General features: G+C 43.2%; 1 protein-coding gene across 2 annotated transcripts in view; it reads left to right on the plus strand.

The window, feature by feature from the left end:
- Nucleotides 1-19,153, plus strand: part of LOC311110384 (uncharacterized protein) — a 38,471-nt gene that overhangs the window by 381 nt on the left and 18,937 nt on the right. The window contains exons 1-4 of one of the 2 annotated variants that reach the window (XM_084188930.1): nt 3,455-3,934; nt 4,306-4,436; nt 4,645-4,815; nt 8,585-8,749. In XM_084188930.1, coding sequence (XP_084045056.1) covers nt 3,676-3,934; nt 4,306-4,436; nt 4,645-4,815; nt 8,585-8,749 — 726 coding nt within the window. In that variant the 5' untranslated portion in view covers nt 3,455-3,675. Of the gene's footprint in view, nt 1-3,454; nt 3,935-4,305; nt 4,437-4,644; nt 4,816-8,584; nt 8,750-19,153 lie in introns of those variants that run through there. The other variant, XM_084188931.1, reaches the window with a different exon arrangement.

Raw genomic sequence — 19,153 nt, forward strand, 5'->3', positions numbered from 1 at the left:
TGTCACAACAAATGTTGCGTTATAGCGAATGTCCCCACTGTGGTCTTGGCTCATGAACTCTAGCCAACAGCTCGCAAATACAGTGCGGGGAGGCTACCTACATGATGAGATTATTATGGATAAGATTATTTTTATTTGTCAAACAGCAGCCAAGCGTCGATCATCATTTCACCAGAATAAGATCTTCAATATTTAATTGAAAGGAGCATCAAGCTCATCACCGTGCACTTTCACCACCTTGTGAAGTTCATCATAACTTATTTCATCTGTAGCCAATGAACTGCATGCTTTCTCGAGTCGTAGTGAGAATACCACACAACATATCATGTTTATCGTGTTCTCCAAGTTTACTTTGATATTATGGTTATTATATCAATATTTGGGGTTCCACCACCATTTCTCGCATAATTCATTTTGACAACACAAAAATATCCCACCTTGTCTAGCCTATTTTGTTATGTCGACATTTGGAAAGTTTACTGACAAATTTGCTGTTTCCATCAGGCCTGTCTTGACATTTATTATCCGACGTACTTTGCTCGCATAGCAAGGTTGGATGGAAACCTGGTTACACACGCAAAATTGGCTCTATTCCAACTGATGTACGTCACCATATCACTGTGTTCATCAATGCAATAACGACCAAAACATGCTCAAGCCAAGTCCCTCTTAACTGTTTCAGTTATGAAAAATCCCAGCGCTCACAAGCTTATCTATCATCTGTGGTATGGGATCTTTACAAACAGTCCTTGACCTCAAGCTGTTTGTAGTAAATGGCCTGAAGGCTTCAGGTCTTGTGATGACTGGGGTGAAATATTAAACATGAACCAAAGTGAACCTGTACTTCATATTCCAGACTGACTGGTCTCTACAAACTGAGGAGTGTATGTCCTTTTAACTTCTGTTTAGGAGGGTAATTATTGCAAGAGATGTAGACCCGGACACTGTCCAAAAAGAGGAATAAATCCAAAACTGAGGCTTAAATGCAAAAAACATCATGGTGCAGAATTAAAAGGTGTAAACTAGATGATTCGGCATCAAGCCATCATCAGTGTAAATCAGGGGTGTCAAACTCATTCCATTGGGGGCCTAGTGCCATCAATTTCAACTCTGGACCTCGAAGCTAGTTCCACTGCATTTTTTGAGCAGGCTCCGGACCTCGTAGGCTACCCATGGCCTAGTGAATGCTGGTTTTTGTTTTTTCCTTTACATTAGGTGTGGGGAGTTCCTTACTAATTAGTGACCTTAATTCATCGTTCAAGTACAAGGGAGGAGCAAAAACCTGCAATCACTCTGCCCTCCGTTGAATGAGTTTGACACGTGACGTAAATGATCGGCACACACACCTGGCTTCTATTTCAAGGATAATTGCATACGTCAAATGATCAAGAAAGAAAATACATCAAATCTATAAATCAGTACCTAATACAATAGAATGCGTGATCTACTACATTGTATACATAAGCAGACAGAAATATAATCAATTATTGCTTTTACATATACCATGACAACATTTCCTCAGAATAAATAACATAGGATTGTAGAAAAACAGAATATAGAGGAGGGAGATTAAAAGAAAACACTAGATGGGGGTATCAAGCATCAGTAAAACTTACAGAAAACACTTAAATAACAATTCTTCATTCATGCCTGATAGGTGGAGAGTTTTCAGATAGAACATCCACCTGCACTCTGTCTGGAGAACACTAAGTTCAAGATTACCACCCCTATGTGAACGTTTTATCTGCTGCACAGCACAGTAGGACATGGAGGAGACAGGGTGACCGGCCTTTGAGAAATGACATGCAATTGGGGATTTAGGGTCATTTCTCCTTCCAGCACTCCTGTATTCTATAATATGTGTAATCTGTTTACTGCTTTTGCCCATGTATTGCTTATTGCATGGGCAAGAGATAAGGTAAATGACGTTAGAAGGGCTGCATGTGAGGAACTGTTTCATAGTGTATTGTTTACCAGTGGCAGAGCTACTGAATTCGCTCACTTTTATACAGGAGTCCCTACATGCACACCTACGGCAGGGGTAGAAACTGGTAACCTCGTCAAGTCGTCCGTTATTTTTTTTGGGGGGACATAAGTGTCAGCCCGAACAATGAAGTCCCTGATATTCCTGGCCCTGTAGTGAGAAGAGAGAAAATATTTTGGCAAACAGGATCAGCCATGAGGACATTCCAATGTTACTTAATGTTTCCCTTGATGTGATGTCATCACTCAAAGGATAATATGTAGTGGTAAAGACGCATTCATGTTTATTTTATTTTGTATAATCTTAAAACAAATATAAATATATATATATATATATTTTTTAACATTTTTATCTCTTCTGGTTGAGGTCTCATCATGGTTATGTACACTACTGAGAGCATCATCTCATCAAGGTTATGTACTCTACTGTGAGCATCATCAAACCATTCTTTAGGGTATGGACAGGCCTCAAGCTGTCGACATTTTCATAACCTAACTGTTTTACTAGTACGACTGCACTTCAGTCTAAGCAATTGTGTGTACGGTAATCCCTTCTTCAGAAATGTGGGATGCGCACTAGAGGCATGTAGAAAAAGAGTTCAGACGGCCTCCTATCATTTCTAGGAAGGTAATGAACCACACACTCCTCATTAACTTGACATTTGAAACAGGCTTGTAAATACCCGTTTTTAGAGAGACAGTAAACCTAGGCTAGAACAAGGACAGTTGAATATTTACCTTACTGAGGTGATGTAGATGGAATAAAGTCATTATATTCTCTTCTACTATATTCTTGCTAACACACTGTTCTTTCTAAACAAGTCTGCCCTCAGCTTGAAATATACTGATCATAGGAGATTTGATGTGTAATATAATAAGCAGTACCGTATTTCAAAGAACAGTGTGCATAACTTTTTCATTTAACCACATCCTTTGAGCTATGACACCAACCAATAAGATCCTTTCTCTTCAGTAAAGCAGAGACCAAGGGATTAATAAGAACAGTGGTACAGGAAGGGAAGACACCTGTATAAGATCCAGGAAAAGGTTGGGGCAGGGAGGTCCTCAGGTCAAGAGAGAAGGGAGGAAAACGTAATCACAAGGCTGAGACTCATAAGGCTCAACAGCACTTTGAAATAAGTAGGGGAAACATCCAACTGGGAAGTTAGATCACTGCCAGGGGGAGATGGAGACAGTGGAACACATTCTATTTCAGTGCCAGCGATATAGAAAGGGACAGTTTCTTATTAGGATTAAGGAATAATGGTATTGAGGAGCCAGGTTTAATTGAACTGTTAAGAAAACCTTAAGGTGATATTGTATTTAATTGTATATTCCGTTTCCTTAGGGAGAAGGGTTTTAATTGGGTAGGGTTAAACTTTAGACCTTCCCTGTCTCTGGTCCACTCTCCAGTCCAGTTGGTGGCGGAAATGCATCACTAAAGTTGGTTGCCAACCGCCATTTAAGAACCACTGAAGAAAAAGCGTAAACGGAAGTGAATAGGGACAATTTCCACGTTATCGTGTTTGTTGTTATTTAGACGTTTATTAACACCCTGAAATTCAATATGCCTAATTGAACTGCACAGCATCACCTACTTACCCCATATAGTGTTTAATTCGCGTTTGAGACAGGACTTGGTTGATAGATGGTATCTAGGTAACGCGGACGTTAACTAGATAGCTGCTAACAATGGCTAACTGTATTGCTTTTCACACTCAAATAGCCTCCATTATGGAGGTGCTAGCGAATGCAGCCGTGGCAGAAGTCTGTAAACTCGTAGACGACGACTACGCAGTGTTTCGTTTGGAAATAACTCAAAGTCAGAAAGAAAACAGGACATTGCGGAGGAAACTACAGCTACTGGAACTTAAAGTGGCACGGGACCGCGTCCTCACCAGTCGTCCCAGTAGTGTCAAGATCCTCGACCGATACAGAGGAATGGCAAGAGGTACATTTTGCGGAGGCTGCGGGCATGTCTCCCCGTTCACATCTGCGCATGTGTAACTTTAGATCCGTTAACCAGAATTGGGTCTTGATCATTATTTGGATAGTAGGCAATAACTCGGATTACTTAGCTAACTTGCAGAAATACACTATCATATTCTAACAAGATTCTTGATTTACTGCATTTCCTATTATTTACTCATTGATTATGTTCTATGCATTATATTGTTTTCAATCTATAAATAGTATATCAAGCAGTTATGAGAAGTGTTACCTTACATCCTTGCCAATCCTAGACAGTGTCAATAGTGTACAATATACAGTTGAGCATTGACAGTAGCTAACCAGTACCTCTTTTACCCAAATCACTCTCAGGTGAAGGACATCTCACTGGAGGCTACAGGAGCTTTGAGAAGCCAGCGGGGCACAATACTTGGAGAGATGACCAACCAATCACTGTTGATGAGGGGAGTGGAACCTCAACTCAGCATGCTATTGTGATAGAGGTTAGTGTAATAGTGTTGCATTAAAAATTAGTTACTTTGTAAATAAAATGTGTCCCATTTATTTCAGAAAGGCTCCCCTCAGCTATTCACTTGATTACATGTACCTCCTCATTTATCTGTCATAGGGGGAGCTTGTGAGACTTCCCTACGACATTGTTATCCAATTCTACTCATGTACCGGTATTAACCTCCCCTCGTCTTATGTCAGTCTGCAGATGCTGCAGGTTCTGGGGTCATGCAGGAGAGGTCTGTAGGAGAGGAGGACCCAAGACACAGCAGAGACATACAGACTGGAGCGGCTGGAGAGCACCTTGTAGCCACCGAGGACCTCGCCACCACTGCTGCGCCCCAGGCCTGGACCCAACGCAGCATCACAGAGGTCAGTGGAATGCCGAAGGCCGTCCTCAAGTCAGAGATGGACACCGAGATATTAACTGTAACACAAAGGCTCTTACACACAGGATCTGATCACAGATCAGACCCAGAGAGACTGGGGCTGGGGATACTGGGCTGTCCTCCTGCTCCTGGCTCAGAGTATTTACCGGTATTTCACCAGAGCCAGAAGACCGTTCATTCCCGTGGTGATGGTGACGTGTTAGACACTGGTGTTGATGATCCATCTTGTTCTTACACTACAGAGATTAATCCTGGCAATATGCCCTTGGGTTTAGAGACACAGACTGATCTGTCAAGAGGAGACTGGAACCGGTACAGTAGCAGTGTATACTCTGAAGGGTGCCTAGATAAGAAAGGGGCGGTTATAGTGGTAGATGAGGTGACTGTAAAAGTGGAGGGCTACGCTTCTCCCAAATGGAATGCAGATAGTCACCTAGGAGACGGACACTCACAGGGCAGAAATATCTTAGATTACAGGGGAAGCTTAGAGACAAATCTAAATGTTGCCACCCACTCTCCTTTACACACGTTCAGGGATCGCGATCCAGTGTCCACGTCGATGGCACCTTCCGCATCACCCAGCCATGTCCTTTTCGATCAGGAATTGAACTCAAACGACAGGGCTAGAGCCCAAGCTCAGGGACGGGGAACCACATCAGGCAATAGTAAAGAAAAACGGTTCCTCTGCATGTTCTGTAACAAAGGATTCAGCTGCCGCCAGAAACTGGAGATCCACCAGAGGGTCCACACAGGGTTGAAACCCTTCAGCTGTACCCAGTGTCATATGCGCTTTTCCGTGGCTGGCAACCTGAAGAGGCACCAGAGGGTCCACACAGGGGTGAAACCCTTCAGCTGTACTCATTGTCAAATGCACTTCGCCCAGGCTGGTGACCTGAAGAGGCACCAGAGGGTCCACACAGGGGAGAAACCCTACAGTTGCCCCCAGTGTGAGAAGACGTTCTCACGCCAGCACCAGCTGAAGATGCACCTGAAGGTCCACACGGGAGAGCGGCCGTTCGCTTGTACACACTGCAGGAAGAGGTTCTCAGAGAGGAACAACCTCAGGATACACCAGCAGAAAAACCATTCCACTCAATAACATATTTTTATTTATTTATTTTTGGTCATTTAGCAGACGCTCTTATCCAGAGCGACTTACATAGAAAGGAACCATTCCATTCAATAACTTCTGACATTTATATCAAACCATGCAAGACAAAGATTCAAATGTTCATTGTTGTCAGCCAAAAATACCCATAGATGCATTTGGAATAACAAGAGTAATACATGTTTTTGCAGCATTGAAGGTCCCCAAGGACACAGTGGCCTCCATCATTCTTAAATAGAAGACGTTTAAAACCACCAAGACTCTTCATAGAGCTGGCCGCCTGGCCAAACTGAGCAATCGGGGGAGAAGGGCCTTGGTCAGGGAGGTGACCAAGAACCCGATGGTCACTCTGACAGAGCTCTAGAGTTCCTCTGTGGAGATGGGAGAACCTTCCAGAAGGACAACCATCTCTGTAGCACTCCACCAATCAGGCCTTTATGGTAGAGTGGCCAGACTGAAGCCACTCTTCAGTAAAAGGCACATGACAGTCCACTTGGAGTTTGCCAAAAGGCACCTAAAGGACTCTGACCATGAGAAACATTCTCTGGTCTGATGAAACCAAGATTGAACTCTTTGGCCTGAATGCCAAGCTTCACGTTTGGAGGAAACCTGGCACCATCCCTACGGTGAAGCATGGTGGTGGCAGCATCATGCTGTGGGGATGTTTTTCAGCGGCAGGGACTGGGAGACTAGTCAGGATCGAGGGAAAGATGAACGGAGCAAAGTACAGAGAGATCCTTGATGAAAACCTGCTCAGGGCCTCAGACTGGGGCGATGGTTCACCTTCCAACAGGACAACGACCATAAGCACACAGCCAAGACAACACAGGAGTGGCTTCGGGAATGTCCTTGAGTGGCCCAGCCAGAGCCCGGACTTGAACCCGATCGAACATCTCTGGAAAGACCTGAAAATAGCTGTGCAGCGTCGCTCCCCATCCAACCTGACAGAGCTTGAGAGGATCTTCAGAGCAGAATGGGAGAAACTCCCCAAATACAGGTGTGACAAGCTTGTAGCGTCATACCCAAGAAGACTCAAGGCTGTAATCGCTGCCAAAGGTGCTTCAACAATGTACTGAGTAAAGGGTCTGAATACTTATGTAAATGTGATATTTCCGTTTTTGCTTTGTCGTTATGGGATATTGTGTGTGGATTGATGAGTGAAAAAACCCGATTCAATCCATTTTAGAATAAGGCTGTAACGTAACAAAGTGGAAAAAGTGAAGGTCTGAATACTTTCTGAATGCACTGTAAGCCTAAAGTCTAGTGTTTGTACTGTGTAGGCTATATGATGTTCACATGCCTATTTCATTACTTCCATGCAACTGCTGAATGTTTTTCCCAAGACACTTTTAATGAGAAAATGTAATGCAGTTCAAATTCATGCAGATATGTTGTGTATGTGTGGTTTTCACATGGTGTATTTAAAACGTGTTTGTTTAATAAACACAAAATGGGACTTTTCATTCTAAGACTTCCATTGAGACTCAGATCTGATCTCACCCTATTCTGCATACACACTACAGCGCTTCAAAACCAATAATACATGGTCGTCACTAGTTAACACAGTCACAAAGTCATAATTAAACCATTTTCTTTACTCATTTAGCAGACGCTCTTATCCAGAGCGACTTACAGTTAAGTAAGTAAACCCCACCTATTTCTACAATTTATCTTCTTAAAATTTGATTTTAAACCTAATCTTAACCCTAACCTTAATCATAATGCTAACCTTAAATTAGGAAATGCAAATGTTTTATTTTAATACACTTTTATGATATAGCCAATTTTGACTTTTTGGCTGTGTTAACGAGTGACGACCAATATACACTTACTAAATAGACTCACACATACCCACACACTAACAAACACCTACTGTACACGTCAAAATAGTTTAGTCAGGTTTGTCTGATGGTGACTTAGAACTTATCGTAGCTGACTTATTTTTACCCACAACATATTTATGTCCACTATGATGGGTTTAACAACAATGAAGTCATTCTGTAACTACAGTATAGGACTCAGACATAGTGGGGATGGGTAAACACTCCATGTTGAAAGTGTTTTTATTTTCTATGTGTGCTTGTGTGCGTACCTGAGTATACAAAACATTAAGAACACCTTCCTAATATTGAGTTGCCCCCCCCTTTGCCCTCAGAACAGCCTCAATTCGTCGGGGCATGGACGCTATAAGGTGTCGAAAGCGTTCTACAGGGATGCTGGCCCATGTTGACTCCAATGCTTCCCACGGTTGTCAATTTGGCGGAATACCCTTTGGGTGGTGTACCATTCTTGATTCACACGGGAAACTGTGGAGCGTGACAAACCCAGCAACGTTGCAGTTCTTGACACAAACTGGTGCGCCTGGCACCTACTACCATACCCCGTTCAAAGGCACTTAAATCTTTTGTCTTGCCCGTTCATCCTCTGAATGGCACACATACACAATCCATGTCTCAAGGCTTAAAAGTCCTTCTTTAACCCCTCTCCTCCCCAATCATCTACACAGATTAAAGTGGATTTAACAAGTGACATCAGTAAGGGATCATAGCTTTCACCTGGTCAGTCTGTAATTGAAAGAGCAGGTGTTCTTAATGTTTTGTACACTCAGTGTATGTGTGTGATCTGTATCATCTCGCTCTTCCAGGAGGAGGAGGGTCCAGATGTGCTGCTGGTGAAGGAGGAGGGGTGTGAGGAGGGTCTGGGGAACCCTGAGGGGACCATGGTCATGGAGGACAACCAGACTACACCTCCTCCTGAACCCACAGAGGAAACAGCTGAGCAGCACAGGACCACACACAGTCTCACTGAGGTGAGCCAACTGTGAACTACTGTGTGAATAGTATTAGGCCAGGGCCCGTATCCACAAAAAAAAAATTACATCAGGATTTCCGTTAGGTAAATGTGCCGCCGGACAATGTGACTGGGAAGATTTTAATTTACCGTCCATTTCAGAAATTTACCGGACTCATATGCATTGGGTGCATAACCAATTAGGCCATCCACCCATGGTGCTCATAATGACAGAAATGACATTTAGATTATGGTAATGGGTCTTAACAGAACATGCAACTCATGTAATGAAGCAGCCAATATAATAATTTTTTTAAACATTTGCCAAAATGCAATTTGTGGGAAAACACCATTCTAAAGAGCGCACCTGGGAAAACACCATTCTAAACAGTGCACCTGATAGCGGTTCCATATGTGACGACAGCGATGAAAATCTCTATTAGAAACATAGAAAGAGGGGGAATCTAAAGCTGCAACAACTAGGATGGGTTGCTAATATGGCTAGGATTGTGCCTTTGGCATCTGGACAATAAAATAACGTTTATATGAAAGCCAATAGAACAGGAGAGAGATGGCATACAATAAGAAAATAAAATGGAAATACATTTGCCAAAATTATATATACTTAACAAAAATATAAACGAAACATGTAAAGTGTTGGTCCCATGTTTCATGAGCTGAAATAAAAGATCCCAGAAATGTTCCATACGCACAAAAAGTATGTTTACTTCCCTGTTAGTGAGCATTCCACCTTTGCAAAGATAATCCATCCACCTGACAGGTGTGGCATATCAAGAAGCTGATTTAAACAGCATGATCATTACACAGGTGCACCTTGTGCTGGGATCAATAAAAGGCCACTAAAATGTGCAGTTTTGTCACTCAACACAATGCCACAGATGTTTTGAGGGAGCGTGCAATTGGCATGCTGACTGCAGGAATGTCCACCAGAGCTGTTGCCAGAGAATTTAATGTTAATTTCTCTACCATAAGCCATAATGTTGTTTTAGAGAATTTGGCAGTACATCTAACCGGCCTCACAACCGCAGACCACATGTAACCACGCCCGCCCAGGACCTCCACATCCGGCTTATTTACCTGTGGGATCGTCTGAGACCAGCTACCTGGACAGCAGATGAAACTGTGGGTTTATACAATCAAATAATTTCTGCATAAACTGTCAGAAACCGTCTCAGGGAAGCACATCTACGTGCTCGTCGTTCTCACGAGGGTCTTGACCTGACTGCAGTCTGGCAGCGTGACCAACTTCAGTGGGAAAATGCACACCTTCAATGGCCACTGGCACGCTGGAGAGGTGTGCTCTTCACGGATGAATCCCAGTTTCATCTGTACCGGGCAGAAGGCAGACAGCGTGTATGGCGTCATGTGGGCGAGCGGTTTGCTGATATCAACATGGACGCGGTGGGGTCATGTTATGGGCAGGCATGAGCTACGGACAACGAACAAAATTGAATTTTATCGATGGCAATTTGAACGCACAGATATACTGTGGCGAGATCCTGAGGCCCATTGTCGTGCCATTCATCCGCTGTCATCACCTCATGTTTCAGCACGATAATGCATGGCCCCATGTCGCAAGGATCTGTACACAATTACTGGAAGCTGAAAATGTCCCAGTTCTTCCATGGCCTGTATACTCACCAGACGTCACCCACTGAGCATGTTTGGGATGCTCTGGATCGACGTGTACGACAGCGTGTTCCAGTTCCCGCCAATATCCAGCCATTGAAGAGAAGTGGGACAACATTCCACAGGTCACAATCGACACCCTGATCAACTCTATGCGAAGGAGATATGTCGCGCTGCATGAGGCAAATGGTGGTCACACCAGATACTGACTGGTTTTCTGATCCACACCCCTACCTTTTTTTTAAGGTATCTGTGACAAAGAGATGCATATCTGTATTCCCAGTCATGTGAAATCCATATATTAGGGCCTAATGAATTTATTTCAAATTGACTGATTTCCTCATATGAACTGTAACTCAGTATAATCTTTGAAGTTGTTGCATTTATATTTTTGTTCAGTGTAATTTTTATTTTTTAAAATCTTTATTTTAACAGGGAAAAACAGACAGACCTGGATCTCTTTTACAGCTGTGCCCTGTGTAAACATGTTGACATGTACAGTTTTAGACATACAGACAAGAACATTTCAAACATACAAAACAAAAACACAATTCAACAGAAACAATCACAGACAACATCATATTGATCCTCCATAACATTTTTAAAATGGGCAAGGGACACCAGAGTGTCTAACTTAAGTTGGATCTGCAGTTTGTTCCATAGATAAGGTGCAAAGGAACTGAAGGCAGTCCTACCCAACTCTGTGGAGACCACAGGAGTCTCTAATGTAATCCACATTTGTGATCTGGTTTTAAAATTAGTATATCTAGTGGAAATTAATGATGATATATATGGAGGTAGTTTTAAAAGAAGTGCTTTATAAATAAACAAGAGAGCATGTTGCTCTCGCCTCACAGATAGAGAGGCCCAACCCACATGTTGATATAGAATACAGTGATGAGTTTTGTAACTATCACCCGTGATAAACCTGAGTGCACAATGGTAAATAGCATCCAGTGGTTTTAATGTGTTTGCCGATGCATGCATATAGATAATATCACCATAATCTAAAACGGACATAAAAGTAGCCTGCACAATTTGTTTTCTATTTACGGAGGACAGACGAGCCCTGTTTTTGTAAAGGAACCCAATCTTGAATTTGAGTTTTTCCCAATTCAGTAACATGTTTTTTAAAAGAAAGCCTATCATCTAACCATACCCCTAAGTATTTACACTGTTCAAAAAAATAAAGGGAACACTAAAATAACACATCCTAGATCTGAATGAATGAAATAATCTTATTAAATACTTTTTTCTTTACATAGTTGAATGTGCTGACAACAAAATCACACAAAAATGATCAATGGAAATCAAATGTATCAACCCATGGAGGTCTGGATTTGGAGTCACACTCAAAACTAAAGTGGAAAACCACACTACAGGCTGATCCAACTTTGATGTAATGTCCTTAAAACAAGTCAAAATGAGGCTCAGTAGTGTGTGTGGCCTCCACGTGCCTGTATGACCTCCCTACAACGCCTGGGCATGCTCCTGATGAGGTGGCGGATGGTCTCCTGAGGGATCTCCTCCCAGACCTGGACTAAAGCATCCGCCAACTCCTGGACAGTCTGTGGTGCAACGTGGCGTTGGTGGATGGAGCGAGACATGATGTCCCAGATGTGCTCAATTGGATTCAAGTCTGGGGAACGGGCGGTCCATAGCATCAATGCCTTCCTCTTGCAGGAACTGCTGACACACTCCAGCCACATGAGGTCTAGCATTGTCTTGCATTAGGAGGAACCCAGGGCCAACCGCACCAGCATATGGTCTCACAAGGGGTCTGAGGATCTCATCTCGGTACCTAATGGCAGTCAGGCTACCTCTGGCGAGCACATGGAGGGCTGTGCGGCCCCCCAAACAAATGCCACCCCACACCATGACTGACCCACCGCCAAACCGGTCATGCTGGAGGATGTTTTAGGCAGCAGAACGGTCTCCACGGCGTCTCCAGACTCTGTCATGTCTGTCACATGTGCTCAGTGTGAACCTGCTTTCATCTGTGAAGAGCACAGGGCGCCAGTGGCGAATTTGCCAATCTTGGTGTTCTCTGGCAAATGCCAAACGTCCTGCACGGTGTTGGGCTGTAAGCACAACCCCCACCTGTGGACGTCGGGCCCTCATACAACCCTCATGGAGTCTGTTTCTGACCGTTTGAGCAGACACATGCACATTTGTGGCCTGCTGGAGGTCATTTTGCAGGGCTCTGGCAGTGCTCCTCCTGCTCCTCCTTGCACAAAGGCGGAGGTAGCGGTCCTGCTGCTGGGTTGTTGCCCTCCTACGGCCTCCTCCACGTCTCCTGATGTACTGGCCTGTCTCCTGGTAGCGCCTCCATGCTCTGGACACTACGCTGACAGACACAGCAAACCTTCTTGCCACAGCTCGCATTGATGTGCCATCCTGGATGAGCTGCACTACCTGAGCCACTTGTGTGGGTTGTAGACTCCGTCTCATGCTACCACTAGAGTGAAAGCACCGCCAGCATTCAAGTGACCAAAACATCAGCCAGGACGCATAGGAACTGAGAAGTGGTCTGTGGTCACCACCTGCAGAACCACTCCTTTATTGGGGGTGTCTTGCTAATTGCCTATAATTTCCACCTGTTGTCTATTCCATTTGCACAACAGCATGTGAAATGTACAGTGGGGAAAAAAAGTATTTAGTCAGCCACCAATTGTGCAAGTTCTCCCACTTAAAAAGATGAGAGAGGCCTGTAATTTTCATCATAGGTACACGTCAACTATGACAGACAAATTGAGGAAAAAAAATCCAGAAAATCGCATTGTAGGATTTTTTATGAATTTATTTGCAAATTATGGTGGAAAATAAGTATTTGGTCACCTACAAACAAGCAACATTTCTGGCTCTCACAGACCTGTAACTTCTTCTTTAAGAGGCTCCTCTATCCTCCACTCGTTACCTGTATTAATGGCACCTGTTTGAACTTGTTATCAGTATAAAAGACACCTGTCCACAACCTCAAACAGTCACACTCCAAACTCCACTATGGCCAAGACCAAAGAGCTGTCAAAGGACACCAGAAACAAAATTGTAGACCTGCACCAGGCTGGGAAGACTGAATCTGCAATAGGTAAGCAGCTTGGTTTGAAGAAATCAACTGTGGGAGCAATTATTAGGAAATGGAAGACATACAAGACCACTGATAATCTCCCTCGATCTGGGGCTCCATGCAAGATCTCACCCCGTGGGGTCAAAATGATCACAAGAACGGTGAGCAAAAATCCCAGAACCACACGGGGGGACCTAGTGAATGACCTGCAGAGAGCTGGGACCAAAGTAACAAAGCCTACCATCAGTAACACACTACGCTGCCAGGGACTGAAATCCTGCAGTGCCAGACGTGTCCCCCTGCTTAAGCCAGTACATGTCCAGGCCCGTCTGAAGTTTGCTAGAGTGCATTTGGATGATCCAGAAGAGCATTGGGAGAATGTCATATGGTCAGATGAAACCAAAATAGAACTTTTTGGTAAAAACTCAACTCGTCGTGTTTGGAGGACAGAGAATGCTGAGTTGCATCCAAAGAACACCATACCTACTGTGAAGCATGGGGGTGGGAACATCATGCTTTGGGGCTGTTTTTCTGCAAAGGGACCAGGACGACTGATCCGTGTAAAGGAAAGAATGAATGGGGCCATGTATCGTGACATTTTGAGTGAAAACCTCCTTCCATCAGCAAGGGCATTGAAGATGAAACGTGGCTGGGTCTTTCAGCATGACAATGATCCCAAACACACCGCCCGGGCAACGAAGGAGTGGCTTCGTAAGAAGCATTTCAAGGTCCTGGAGTGGCCTAGCCAGTCTCCAGATCTCAACCCCATAGAAAATCTTTGGAGGGAGTTGAAAGTCCGTGTTACCCAGCGACAGCCCCAAAACATCACTGCTCTAGAGGAGATCTGCCTGGAGGAATGGGCCAAAATACCAGCAACAGTGTGTGAAAACCTTGTGAAGACTTACAGAAAAAGTTTGACCTGTGTCATTGTCAACAAAGGGTATTTAACAAAGTATTGAGAAACTTTTGTTATTGACCAAATACTTATTTTCCACCATAATTTGCAAATAAATTCATTAAAAATCCTACAATGTGTTTTTCTGGAATGTTTTTTCTCATTTTGTCTGTCATAGTTGACGTGTACATTTGATGAAAATTACAGGCCTCTCTCATCTTTTTAATTGGGAAAACTTGCAATTGGTGGCTGACTAAATACTTTTTTTCCCCACTGTATTGTCAATCAGTGTTGCTTCCTAAGTGGACAGTTTGATTTCACAGAAGTGTGATTGACTTGGAGTTACATTGTGTTGTTTAAGTGTTCCCTTTATTTTTTTGAGCAGTGTATATGCAGAGACCTGTTTCATTTGAGTACCATCCAAGCTAGTGATTACAAAAGTGTTTCTAATTGAGAGTTTAGACCTAGAAAAAAACATGACATTTGTTTTCTTAGCGTTTAAAACAAGTTTAAGCTGTAAAAGAGACCCCTGTAGTATCCTAAAATCAGACTCCAACTGCATTATAGCTTGGTCCGCTGTTGGAGCAATAGAGTACATCACTGTGTCATCTGTATATAAATGGAATTTACAATATCTGACATCATCACCAATGTTGTTTATATAAAGTGAGAACAATAGTGGGCCAATTATTGAACCCTGAGGGACCCCTTTAAGTAACTGTAAGGGGTCAGACTTGACCCCGTCGACCATGACGGCCTGAGTTCTATCTTTAAGATAGTCATAAAACCATCGACAGGCATCAGTGCCCAGTCCTATAGATGACAGCTTACTCAAAAGGATAGCATGGTCTACAGTGTCAAAAGCTTTTGACAAATCTACAAACAACGCAGCACAGTGCTTTCTATAATCTAAGGCATTTGCAATATCATTTACAACAAGCATAGTGGCCGATGTGGTACTGTGTTTAGATCTAAAACCAGATTGATTGGTGCTAAAAATACTGTTAACAGAAAGAAAAGATTGTAACTGTTTGTTGACTATAGATTCTAGGATCTTTGCCAGACAAGGGAGCCTAGAGATGGTAGTGATTTGGATAACTATCGACCCGTCACCTCCCTTATGTAATGGCAGAACAAAAGCTGCTTTCCACACCTTAGGGATATTTCCTGTGCTTAATGTTAGATTAAAAATGTGTGTCACTGAACCAGCAATGATAGGTGCAGCACACTTAAGTACGGGTCTAAATTGTCAGCGCCTAAGGATTTCTTAGGATCAATGGCACACAGGGCAGCTAGAACCTCTGCTTCAGTTATTTTCTGGAAACTAAAAACAGGGTTACCATTTTTCAGAGTAACGGTTGAAAAGCAAGACGAAAAATCAACTAACTGGCCAGTACCACAATGGCCACTTTTCCTTTCAAATAAAAAACCAGCAGAGATGAAATGCTTATTAAAAGCATCACAAATATCATTTTTTTTCACTTAGAATACAGGAGTCTGAGATAATTTGCTTAGGAAGAGAAACAGCAGAATTCCCCCGTTTCAGTGAATTAACGGTTTTCCAGAATTTTGCAGGATCTCCTGCAGAATCTGTCATAGCATTAAGGAAGTAATTTGATTTTGCCTTTTTGACAGCTGCAGTACATTTATTTCTCAATTGCCTAAAAAACAGCCAATCAGCTGGAGTACTTGTTTTCCTCGCCAAGGCCCAGGCCCGATTCTTTTGCAGAAAAATACCTGACAATTCAGGAGAGAACCAAGAACTGGTTCGGTTTCTTACTCTGTGATTCTTAAACGGGGCATGTTTATCAGACAGAGGTAACAATAAAAGAGAAAAAAGCAAGGGCTAAAACCGGGTCCAGAAAGCAGCAAGTGGATAAAAGCTCAGAGTGGTATAAGTCAAGGATAAAAGCTTGCTGTGAGAAATGTTTATAATTTCTCTGAGAGATTATACAGGGATCAGAGTGTTTCAGCCTGGTATCTCTAATACAAGCAATAGAGCAATGGTCACTGATATCATTTGAAAAAAACCCACTGGCTGTGTATTTATGGGGGGTATTTGTTAGAATAATGTCTAGTAGAGTAGATTTTACTGGATTCTTAAAGTTGGGACGTTTTGGTTTAGTTATCAGCTGAGTTAGATTTAGCTCAGTCATGTCTTTTAATTTATCGGATACTGGTGAAAGCCAATCCAGGTTAAAATCTCCCAAAATCAGTAATTCAGAGTTTGCATAATTAGACAGTATATCAGATAATTTGCATAGAGTACAAGGAGGAGCTGAGGGGGGGCGATATACCCCTGCTAGAGTTAAATGAGCATTATTACCAAGTACCACATTTAAAACTAGACATTCATATTGCTTTGGGACAGAGGTTGATATGGACACAGAAACATTTAAGCAGCATTTTACATAAATCACGATACCACCACCTCTACCAACTCTATCAGCTCTATAAATATTGTATCCAATCAACTGAACATCTGAATCAGGCACAGAATCACACAGCCACGATTCAGATACAATCAGTACGTCAACATTTGATTGTGAGACCAACATTTCAATAAAGTCCAACTTTTGGATCAGGCTTCTAGCATTCAAATGAATTATTCCAATGCCATTGCTACGGGAATTCATATCAGATGGAGTATCCAAGGTAGCACCTGAAGCTGCACTGAATGAGCAATAAACCATTTTCGGGCTATTGACAGAGCTCCATTTTATGGGGACAAGATTACTACTAACAATACCTCTCTGCATGTAAGTAGTATTCGCAATACGGTGATTGGACAATAATCTAGGAATTGCAGAAAGGTTGTTAGCTGTAGTTAGTTCCATATGTGCAATTGAGGGACTAATTAATGAAACTGGGAGAGGAGCATTGAACATAGTCTGATAGGGGAGTGTACAATCCCAAAAGTCAACCCCCGAAAATACACAACGTCAGGTATCAAAGGCTCTACATGAGGCAAGAGTAAGAGACATGTTGGTGGAGAGGATGCTGGAGCCATACCTGTTAAGATGTAAATTGTCCCAAAGAAATAGACCTGGTCGGTCTGTAAAAGCTACAAAGTTATCCACAAAAGGAATTCCCATCGTGCAGCAGTATCCCTTAAGCCAGGTGTGTAATTGGCGTATACGACTAAAAACCATATCCGTGTAGTGTGGGGATGGAAAAGGACCGGAACTAACGCACTGCTTCCCAGATTCCAGCAGCGTATTTATCAATGTTTTAAAATCGTCTCTCAATTTCTCTGACTGCTGGAGTTTAATGTAATTTGACCCAACATGAACAATGACAGTTGAAGCGGCGGAGTGCTTGCTAATAAGTAGTGGTAGCATGGAATTTAGGTCAGGGATCCTAGTGCCAGGGTAGCAGAAAGTCTCAGCTTTCCGGATTGAAACGTTTCGGACCATGGATGAACCCACCACGAGAACGGAAGGACTACAGATGGGTTTATTGGGTAAATGACGGGGCCTCTCCCGGGTGATCTGCCTCCTAGCAGGTTGAGGGGGGCTAGCAGCTGAGACTGACGACCTAGCGGGAGGCAAGGAGCGCAGATGAGTGTGCTTGGGCACTTCCACCTGAGAATGAGACGGCAGCAGTAGAGATGTAGCGGAGGGACCCTGTACAGCAGGGTTCTTCAATTCCGGTCCTGGAGGGCCGAAACACCTCTGTTTTTCATCCTCTCCTTCTAATCAGGGGCTAATTCAGACCTGGGACACCAGGTGAGTGCAATTAACTACCAGGTAGAAATAAAAATCAGAAGTGTTTCGGCCCTCCAGGACCGGAATTGAAGAACCCTGCTGTACAGTATGATTGAAATGCACTTCCAGGTCTTCCAGGACCTTGAATCTCCTCCCCAATTGTAGCACTTCCGAAACATTTGATGGATTCCGTTTCCTGGAGTGCTTTACTCCCCGGACAGCAATCCAGGCATCCTGAGGCGGAGCAGAAGGGGTGGAACAGACCGGGCCCTTCGGTTTAGCTCCTAGCCTGTGCCATGGCTCATTTAAGGGAACCGAATGGAGTTTCTCCGTTACAGGCTCCGCAGAAGTGGAGTTGCCGAGCCAGGGGCAGGTGACGTCGTCGATTTTGGAGGTGGTTTGTGCAACCATGGAGTTCAGGAGTTCTTCGTCCTCCTTGATCTGGCGCAAGACAGATACTCTTCCCCTCCAGCTCAGCGACTCTCTGGCTCAGGTACTGGCAGGTGGTACATCCAGGGGTGAGCGAAGCCATGAGCGACACGTCACCTCCGAGTATAAAAATAACTAAGACGTTGGTAAAATGTGTTAAATGAAAATTGATTAAACGGTTTAAAAAAAGTAAAAGCCGTCAAGTTTGGCAGGTAGCAGCAACAAACAGCACAGCAGCACGGAGACAAGTGACGCGCTCACTTGAAATATATACAGAAATAAATACAATAATTCAAAATACTTCAACAGAAAGCATGACTTCGCCACAGAGGAATCGAGGATCATTACCTTCTTTGAAAAAACAGCTGTCGATTGTTTCAAATCACAAGCTCGTAGGCCTATGCCTATTTGGGAAGCCCGCAATTTGGGCAGAGTGGGTGGCAATAGGCCTAGCTGATTATTGAGTGAAAAGCATCTAAAATATTTGTGAATATAATGTCTCTTAAGTATAATTTAAAATGTTGAGACAAGAAGGGGAGGGGTGTGTGGCAAAGATAAAGGGAAGTCTCTCTCCAGAATGGCGCAGCTGTCTCCCGCCAATTATTGCACATTCATTGTTTCATTGTGTGAATTGTTTGCCCTTTGATTAGAGATTTTTTATCAATTCCCCATTAC

The sequence above is a fragment of the Coregonus lavaretus genome (assembly GCF_964263955.1).
Source record: "Coregonus lavaretus genome assembly, contig: SUPER_35_unloc_5, whole genome shotgun sequence".
In the NCBI taxonomy this organism is placed as follows: domain Eukaryota; kingdom Metazoa; phylum Chordata; class Actinopteri; order Salmoniformes; family Salmonidae; genus Coregonus; species Coregonus lavaretus.